This window comes from Pogona vitticeps, chromosome 3, assembly GCF_051106095.1.
Source record: "Pogona vitticeps strain Pit_001003342236 chromosome 3, PviZW2.1, whole genome shotgun sequence".
NCBI lineage: Eukaryota > Metazoa > Chordata > Lepidosauria > Squamata > Agamidae > Pogona > Pogona vitticeps.
The window spans coordinates 24984547-24994587 of record NC_135785.1 but is presented as its reverse complement, the minus strand read 5'-3'; the positions used below and the strand labels follow the sequence as shown (position 1 = coordinate 24994587).

Genomic DNA, 10041 nt, shown 5'->3' with positions numbered 1-10041 from the left:
GACCATGGGTTTTAATAAGAGAACTGCATGTCACATTTCCTACCATAAAGAGGAATTGTACATAAATGAAAAGGCAAGGAGTAACAAGGAATTAATATGCAGTTGTTTCATCTGCATGTTGCAAAGCTTGGTTATAGGTTTTGTTGCAGGATGGAGTTTAGACAAAGGCTCAGTGATGGTGTCATTCTGAGATGTGATTGAAAGGAGGTAAGAGGTGGCATTACCTGTGAATTCTAGAAAACAGTTGCAAGCATGCATAAAGGCAGAAGACGCAGAGTCCTCTGAGGCAGGACAAGACTTTCTAATGTCTGTGAATAATGGACATGGAAAACCAGAGGTTGTAAGTAAGGATTATTGGGATATAAGCTCAGAGGAATATTGGAAGGCAAATTCTTAGCATAGTGGTTGTCTGGCTTATACATGACAGGATGATGATGATAAGGAATGACATACTTCCAGACAAGCCCTAATTTGGAAGTGAATTTTGGTAGAAGGAATACTAAATGCAGACAAACTGAAATATCTGTTAAGCTAACAAACACATGTGTATTTGCATAACCATGTCTACACATATACTTTGAAAAGTTTGTTGACAGTTTTAAAAATCAGAAACTTCAAATACATGTCCTTCCATTGCCATCTTCTTTTCCAGGTTAAAAATACTGGTTCATGTGTTTGTTCTTAAATGGCATTTGCAAAATGAAGGCAGAGAGAAACAGAAACCATCATTTTTGCACCATCATTATGTACATCCAACATATTATTTTACTGGAAGTGTTATCACTGTCCCAAAGAAAGATCATGGACAACAAAGGCAGGATCAGGGACCATGGTCAGGAATGGGAGCCAAGCCCCATGATATGAATAATGTGTGAAGGAGGCTATTGTGAGAGATTGTGAAACTTAATGAGTCATACATTCAGACCTTTGGCTGTAATATCTTAAATCAGCCTGGTTCTAATAAACTTCAGTAAGTGCTGATTTATGCATTGAACCTAGGGATGTGAAAAATCTGTCATGAAAGTCTGTGTAGTCCAGAACATGACCAGACCACTTTACACCATGGCATTCACTTACACAGTTATTTGTTTGTCTGATTGATTGTTTGATTGATTTTTTATTTCTATGCTGCCTTTCTCTCAATAAGGGGACACAAGGTGGGTCACTATAGTAAAAGGAATAAAGTTAAAAACATAAGTTAACATTAAAAGAGAATCAAATTATATACTAATTATAATGCAATTGAATAATTAAAAGTAAGTGAACATTAAAAACTATCTGACTCTAAGAAGGTATTCAGGGACTCAACCGGGAGTGTTAAAAGCCCACCTGAAGAGATGGGTCTTTAGCTGTTCAGTGGAAGGAGAAAGTAAAGTTGACCTTAAATGTTTACTAATTTGAATAGTATATTGCTCTCAGTCTCAGTTTTTATTGAATTTGTCTGAGTCTCTCAAGAATTTCCCAATTTCTGTACTGAAATGTGTGTCATTTGCACATTTTTCTGCATTGTGTGCATTATTTACACATTTTACTCATTTATTTTGGAAGCCTCTCCTCCACACTAGTTGTATTATTATAATTTTTTTGAAATGCACGTGTTTTAGCTATGCATTTTTCAAATTGTATGCATAGGTTTGTGCATCATTTATTTCTTTGATATGCTCCATAGCCTCACAAATGTATCAATTCCCAAGGTAAGGTACATTTCATCTCACAAGGAGTCTTAAAAGGTATGAAAAACTACTTTGGGTGGAATTGACAAACCCAATGAAAATTCTTTATCACCTCAATGGAAATGTCAGGACTGAATGGGCAAATCAAAACAGAACCATTTTAAGGTTTCCTACCTTGCAGGATACTTTTTACAATTGTTTCCGTATGCTCGGCCAATAGCTCTGCTTTGCTAATTGCAGCAAGGGAAAGATAACTGGACATGTTCCGACACAGCTCTTTGTTACCTCTCTGGAGAAATTTCACTGCCACTGGGACAGCCAATGCCATGATAGGAGGACGATTATAATTCTGCGGAGAGAAACGGTAGCAGCAAAAAAACACAAACAAACAAACAAACAAACAAAAACAAAAAACCGAAGTCATTATTACAAATCATTGCATCGGTACTTTTCTAGGCCTAATTTTAGGCACTTCCTTTTAATACCAGCTTTTAATAACAGTATCCTGTTGCCCCATTTTGCATATGCAAATTAAAGATTTCAGGAGCTCTGCAGGTGGTGCATTATGTTCCTCCTGGAATGGACAGAATATTGGCCAGTGCAACTAAAATGCAGTGGTGAAAATATTAAAATAATAGGACTAAGGGTTGGTCCAAGGCTATCACATTATTAGGATAGCAAATATTTAACAGTAACGTATTAAGAGGCCATCTCTACTAAAAGCCTCATCAATGAGGACAACTTTGGCAGCCAGCCAGCCAGCCAACAATAATGTCCCAGTTGTTGCTACTGAGGAAGCAGTTATGAATCTTGCCATTGATTTTACTTGATTTAATTTACACAAATGATTAGTGACTGAAATTTTAAAAAATAGGAGGTGAAGCATCAAAATATTTTAAGGGGTAGGATGGCTGAACCAGATTTTCCACACTTGTTGATGACACTTCCAATGTGATTTAAGAACATTTTATAAAGGATACTATAGAAAAGCAGAAACGATATTCATTCTGTGCAAACATGAAACTCTAGGAATAACATCAGCAAAGCTTTGGGTTGGTCCGAGCCATTGTCAATGCCCCTCAATCCAAGAAGTTAACGCATGGGCTGAAATTCTGTTGCTTAGTGTAGTAGGTTGCATACAGAGTAGGCTCACTGAATCAATGGAACTTCTGAAGGAATTGAATCACCAAATCCCTACTGATTCAGTGGGCTACCCTAGTAGTTAAGCACCAGGATTTCAGCCATGGTCTAAGAGATACCAGCCTAGTTCTTTTCAATGTTGCAGAAAATGGTCAGGCATTGACCCTTCAATTGCTGATGCCAGGGACTGAACTTAGGACCTTTTGCACGCAACACACTATACAACCAAATGATCAGTTCTTCCCTTTTGTACCAATCCAATGAGGCAAGGCTGCACCTCTGTAGGTTGTCCCACATCCAGCTGCTGTCTGAGTATTTCAATTGCTGTCTTATGTCAAACTATTCCTGGAACTTCTGTTTGATATAACAGCCAGTAAAACAACATAAATATTTAGGATAGGCAGCCTAAGGAGCACCAATATGGGAGGGCTTTGATTACATCACCTCCATGTATTCTGAAAAAGTACAACCAAACTTTTGGTAATACGTACTAGCCAACAGTGCCTTGACAGAGCTGCAATAACAAGTGAAATAAGACAATGGGGGTTTGTTCTCTTTATTAAAGAATTATATTTTTGGAACTGAACACCCATTTAGGATCCAGGATTTTTTAAAAAATCCATTGGTTAAAAGGCTTATTTGGACCTCATCCTAGAAGTTAGAAGCTGAAACAAACAGAACTGAATGCATACAAAGTTTTAATTTGCCACTTCACTGATGTGAAAACAGGTTTAGAGGTCCTTTCCTTCTCTAATATATTTGTGTTACTTTCTGGATGAAAACAGCCAAGGGTCAAAGCAGATCGATATGATTTTTTGAGCAACACAAGCCCTGAGGTCCTACACGTTAGGGAGACTTCTGAATGGCAATCAAGGTTAGCAAGGAGCACTTCAGTACTGTTGAAAATGTCCTGTGAGGCATGGCAGGATTTCAAAATAACAACATACCACAAGGACTGGCTCGCAGCATTGGACAAACAACAAATAAATTACAGTGGGGCAGGACTGAATGCTAATCATTACCCTGATGAATACACACTCTCTCTCTTCTAACTTTTCTGGTTAGTCTCATTCCTTGTTGATGAAAAGGAACGGTTTCCTGATACATTTTTCATCCCCAGGCCCATTTCCATACCTGTTGTGCAATGCATTTTGTTTGGTCATTGGCCCTCTCATTCCTTCATACCTTTCTAGCTCTTCAAGACATAACGTGAAGGCTAAAGTACATGCAGGGTACATATTAAGATGCCTTCTTCTTCTTCTTTTAATCTTGTAATGAGTATGTGCTGTCCTAGTACAGATCAGGACTAACATGGATGAGGAAGACACAAATATTTAACACTTCCTGTTCATTTCAGAATCCACTTCCACCTATGTCAAGGCCAAAATGTTGTTGTTTTTAATGCTCCATGCAGTGATGGTGAATTTTGAAATAAAACAAGATGGTTATTAAATTTTAAACTTTTCCCACTTGCATGTGTTTATTACAGTCTGGATAAGGACCCAAGGGTAAACAAGACAGGGCTCTCAAACTGTATGCTACATTTTGGTGATAGTATGTAATTTAGTTGCTATGAAAATAAGTACCCCACGTGGTATGGATTTGACCTCATATTGTACCATCTACATTGATTTAATCAGAGGTTGTAACAACATCTGCATGTTCAGTATACCAATGTCTTGCAAAACCTACAGTAAAACTATCTCCATAGTTCGACATGAAAATATTTATGAGGTAATAAGAGTCTTTGATAACAGGGGTGGGGAAATGTACAACATAATAACATCAAAGCATACCATAAAATGTACTAGTGATTGTGCAGGGAGACAATTAAGTATAACAAAGATGGAGACAATGTGATTCTCCAGATACGGATGGACTGCAACTTTTCTCTTGCATTGATACTGCACAGATTAGTGTCCAGGATTACAAAAATGCAGAAAAAGAATTGAGACAACTAAAAATAGCAAGGCACAGCCAACGTGAGGAGCATGGTGATCACTAGAGATGTGCATATTTGTGTTTTTTGAACTGATTTTGTTTGTGCACATCCCAGTTATGGTGACCCTAATGGGGTTTTCAAATTAAATAATTTATGCCCTCCCTCTGTGGGTTTGCATTGCTAAATCTCCCCAGTCCTAGTCTATCACTCTATCCACCCTCTAAAGTGGCTATGTTGTCCGCGGAATTCTATGAGTTTTAGTCTAAAAACATAAATATGCATACCTATAATGATCACATATAGAAACACATCCCTCACATTTTTTTAGTTGAGAGAAATTTCTCCGAGGAAGGTGAGCATTATGAATTGTCTCCAAATCACCCCAAGGGGATTCTGAAGTGATTATTCTTGGCTAGAAGCATGTGCCTGCCTGGGGAGAGCTGTTGTCCCAAACACACACATCTGCACACCTCCATTTTTTGCTTTACTACTTTATTCCTCACAATGCATTCATACCTGCAAAATACAGCTCATAATATCAGATGCAATCTTGGCATGTGGTGTGTCCTCATCTTTTCCTGAAGGTTTCAGATTGTACTCTAGGCATGACTCCCAAAGAGCAACAAGAGCTTTCCCATGTTTCTCTATCGATTCTGTCTCTCTGATGGCTGTGGTGATTCGAGTGATACAGATCTCCACTACTGCCTGGTCGTTGTCATTCTTCTGGTAGTCCTGGGTGAGACAGAACAGTTTGGTAAGCAATTTATGGTACCCAGGAGTCACTGGAAGAATGTGAAGACACTTAAATCCCTTTCAGAGATCACGTATAAACCTATCATTCTAGACCAGTGGTTCCCAACCTTTTTTCAAGTTGTGATCCCCTTTTATAATATTTATTTATTTATTTATTTATTTATTTATTTATTTATTTATTTATTTATTTATTTATTTATTTATTTATTTATTTAACTTATATGCTGCCCACACTACCCAAAGGTCTCTGGTTTATTTATATATATAAATAAATAAATAATAGCCAAATAACCTTCAAACCCTCTGTCATATTTGCATAAAATGGCATTTTTAATGGGATAAAGGTATCCCTTCTCAGAAAGTAAATAACATCCTGCTCTGAAAGGTCAAGAAAGAAATTAATTAAAAAGTGTGACAACATATATATATGTTGCGACCCCAAGGTTGGGAACCACTGTTGTAGACAGAACCTTCTACTTTCTATGACAAAACAACTGAGACCGAACTATTATTCAGGACTATATCTCTTTACATTCTAAACTCTGAAAGGAACAGTGAGGAACATGGCACAAATAGTGAGACAAATGGCCATTTAATTGCTCCTTCAGTTACAGGAATTCTTTCATGTCAAACTAGTTCATCGTTATAGAGATGGGCACGAATCTTGGTTCGGAGCTTCGTGCTGGTTCGTATATACAGCACCAAAGATACCACACATTCACTTTGCCCACCTCCCTGGCTGGATCTCCCACTCACCAGCCAGTGCATGCTCTTTTCTTCCTCTTCTTCAGTTGTTCAACCAGTGTGTCCTTCCTCCTTGTCTGAGTGGGTGATCAGCCAAGAAAGTGGGGCAGGGAAGCCCGGGCTCTTTCCAGAGGCTGGTTGAATAGCTATAGAAGAGGAGGAGAGGAGTGTGCACCATCTGATGAGTGGGGGGATCCCCCTGGAGAAGCAGGAGAAGGGAATGTGCAGCACCTGTGGTGCCACATGTACAAACCAGCACGAATCTATCTCTACTTCATTTTGGGGGTTAATTTAAAGTATTGTTCCAAATGGCTTTTTCCCCTGAGAATGTTGACTGATCTCATTCAAATGATACAAAACAAATTATCTTTGAAATCTGCCCTTCTAAAGATTACTAATGGCAATCCTTGGCCACAGATTAATGTTATTCTTCATCATCTCAGCCTTCAGAACCCCACTATGCTGCGATCATCCATGACTGGAGCAAAAGGAGGAATGAACAGAGATATACGGTAGTTATGTTTCTTAATGTTTAATTAGGAAGCCCAAAGCAGAACTGGGAGGACTGGTAGTCTGACCACCCCAAAATTATTTTTTTTAAAAAAGAGCCAGTGCCATTCTGAGAGCTGAAGAGGTCCACTTAATCCCAATGCCATTTACGTAAGTCCTGGAGGTCAAGAGTGGGTAAAAAGCCTGATCTCTGAAGCCTTTAGAGTAGAGAAAGCCTTCCAAATGGATGGAAATTACAGTGGACCCTTGACTTACAGATGGCTTGACTTACAGACTTTTTGAGTTACAGACTTCTCTGGCCGCAAAATTTAGGTTTCACTTGCAGCCTGAGAATTGACTTACAAACCAGAGAAAACCAAAATGGAACAAAAACGGCCTGTTACGGGATTAATCGGTTTTCAATGCACTGTAGGTCAATGGAGACTTGACCTACAGACTTTTTGACTTGAGAACCGCCTTCCAATACGGATTAAGTTCTCAAGTCAAGACCCCACTGTACTGGCACAATGTAGGCAAGTTCTTGGCTATCAATAATGGAAATGTGTTCAGTTTTAAAGTGGCCCTGGCCTTAATTAGTAATTTGGGATCTAAGAATTAGCTTTTGGATAAAGTTTTTTGAAAGGACTTTTAATGGCTCTGTGCTGTGCTTGTTTTTTTAAAAAAGAAATATGTTATAAAATTGCATTTAATTTAACAGTATTTTAATAAAGCAGTTTGTTTAATTTCATTTTAATATGAGAAAAAGAATTTGGAGTGTTTTTAATCTGTATCTTTAAAAAATCTTGCTGTGCACTGCTTTGGGTCCCCGTCTGATCCCATCAGCTTTCATTTGACCCCAACTGCCCCCTCCTCCTGGGCTCTCCTCTGTTCCTGCTTACCACTATATTACAACTAGTGAAACCTTTTGCAAAGCATGGTTCCTGGGCTGAAAGATATCCCCTACCCTGGCATTGAATTTCGAATGACCATACAGTATCAAAAGCCAGATTCAATGCAGGTCCTTATTTTATGACAGGACGTACAGATGATATAAAATTGCCTTTATAGATCAGACCAAAATTCTCTCTAGTTTGATAGTCTGTTTCCAGTAGAGGCCAGGTTCCCATGGGAAGCTTACAAAGTATTGTGGAGGTTACCATTGTGACTACTTCTCTCAGTTTTTGATAATCAAATTTTATTATGTCTGAATGTGGCCTTGTGTATGTATTTTTTTTATTTACCTACCACAGATAAATAGCGACAGACTATTTCACACAATTGTAAACTATTTTAATCACCTTCAGATCATTGTGATCTCCATCAGAAATTAGAAATGTTACTTCTTACAGGAAAAAGTAACTTTTCCATGCTCTCTGATGACAACATTCTACAGTGAGGGATTCTAAGCATGGTCCACACATTGTGTGGAGAAGCGATTCCATTTGTTTTAATATATTCGCAAAGGCTTTTACGGCCAGGATCTAATTGTTGTTGTGGGTTTTTCGGGCTCTTTGGCCGTGTTCTGAAGGTTGTTCTTCCTAACGTTTCGCCAGTCTCTGTGGCCGGCATCTTCAGAGGACAGCACTCTGAAGACAGCACTCTGCCGGCCACAGAGACTGGCGAAACGTTAGGAAGAACAACCTTCAGGACACGGCCAAAGAGCCTGAAAAACCCACAACAACCATTAGATCCCAACCGTGAAAGCCTTCGCGAATACTGGAGCTGCTGTTGCCACTTAGACTGCTGAGGCCCTTGCCAACTTGGTTTTGAAAATTCTGCATGTGGACCCGATTCTTCTGTGTTATGGTTATTCAAACCAGCTGAGGAAGATATTTTAGATTTCTGTCTGAATTTGAATTCTAAAGGACACTTGAACTTTGCCATTATACAAGCAACTTCGGTATTAGTGATGTTGCCAAGGACTTGGGTGCACAAATTGTAGCTTTTTTTTTTTTTTTTTTTTTTGGTAATTGCTCATGTTGTCTGTTATATAACTGTCAATATGAAGAGGGTCAGTTTGTGAAATTGTGTTTGCAAGGTTCATCAGTTGATATCTAAGTAAACAAATAGTCCCATAGATCTAAAAAGTATTATACTACCAACCTCAAGGACTGAGCCCAATGTCTGATATCTAACCTCGCCATTCAAAATTTTATAACATTCTATTTCATTTCTCTTATCAACTTCTCTTTTAAGCTAAAAAGCCTATACTCATGTATCCTTCAGAAAGGAAGGATTTTGCCCTCCAATAATTCTATTTATTCGTTTCTGCACCACCTACCCAATTTCTTTTTTATTACCCTGAAAAGTTCTGGTGTCTAAAAGCCTACCATTTCTCAGTCTTGATTCATATCTGGGGAAAATTGCAAGTATCTTTAGGATTCTGAATTAGAAAACAACTTCAAAATTTGCTCAGCTATGTATCACTGATGCCCTCTAGTGGGCATTAATTTGCAAATGTCTCCTCTATTTAATGGGTTTGAAATTAGTTTTTCTTAGATACAAAATGCAAATATACTTCGATATATTTTATGTCTGCCACCATTGTATAAGTTTATTAATTATTCCAGACAGTAAAGTGACCAGTACTTCTATATATGCAACCGTTTTAATGTTTTAAAAACTCAAATGCTATATAATTCTTATTGAAAAATACATTTAGTCTTATTTTACTATACATCTAATATTTAAATATCTTACATTTCTTCAGTAAATCTTATATTTACCACTATCGACATGATATTTTTGATTACTAAAGTATACAGTGGGCTTCCAATTATTTTGGGTTTGTAATCTAATTTTTTAAATATGATGACCAATTTCCTGTTGCATGCAGGCAGAGCACCATGTTCCTTTTCTGTGATTCTACATGATATACATTTCAAAGGCCACCCTTGCAGATGAACACAACAGCATTCTAGCATTTTATTTAGTAAAGCAGGGTGTGCTGTTTATATAGCGCTCAAAGCCCCCTCTGGGCACTATTCAATTGAATTATTCATGCTATACATTCCTTCCCCCCGCTACACCCCAGTGAGCTGGGTACTCAATTTACCAACCTCAGATGGATGGAAGACTGAGTCAACCTTGAGCTGACTATCTGAGCCGATTGGGATCAAACTCAGATTGTAAACAGAGTCTTGACTGCAGTCCTGCAGCTTAACCACTGCTACACCATGAGGCTCCCAGTTGTACCATTTTCATTACGTCCCATGTTTTCAGAATGAGGTTGGTTTTTGTTGGCTTAGGGAAATATATATGAGTATATAAACAGCCTATCACAGAGCCAGGAGACTGGAA

General features: G+C 38.2%; 1 protein-coding gene across 10 annotated transcripts in view; it reads right to left on the bottom strand.

Annotated features, from left to right (window-relative positions):
- Window positions 1-10041, bottom strand: part of VEPH1 (ventricular zone expressed PH domain containing 1) — a 165799-nt gene that overhangs the window by 140362 nt on the left and 15396 nt on the right. For all 10 annotated transcript variants that reach the window (XR_012085753.2, XM_078389058.1, XM_020791818.3 and 7 more), the window contains exons 3-4: window positions 5272-5487; window positions 1848-2022 (exon numbers count right to left, since the gene is read on the bottom strand). Coding sequence is in view for 9 of the 10 variants with exons in the window: in XM_078389058.1 (XP_078245184.1) it covers window positions 1848-2022; window positions 5272-5487 (391 nt within the window). In the remaining variant the exon portion in view is untranslated. The remainder of the gene's footprint in view (window positions 1-1847; window positions 2023-5271; window positions 5488-10041) is intronic.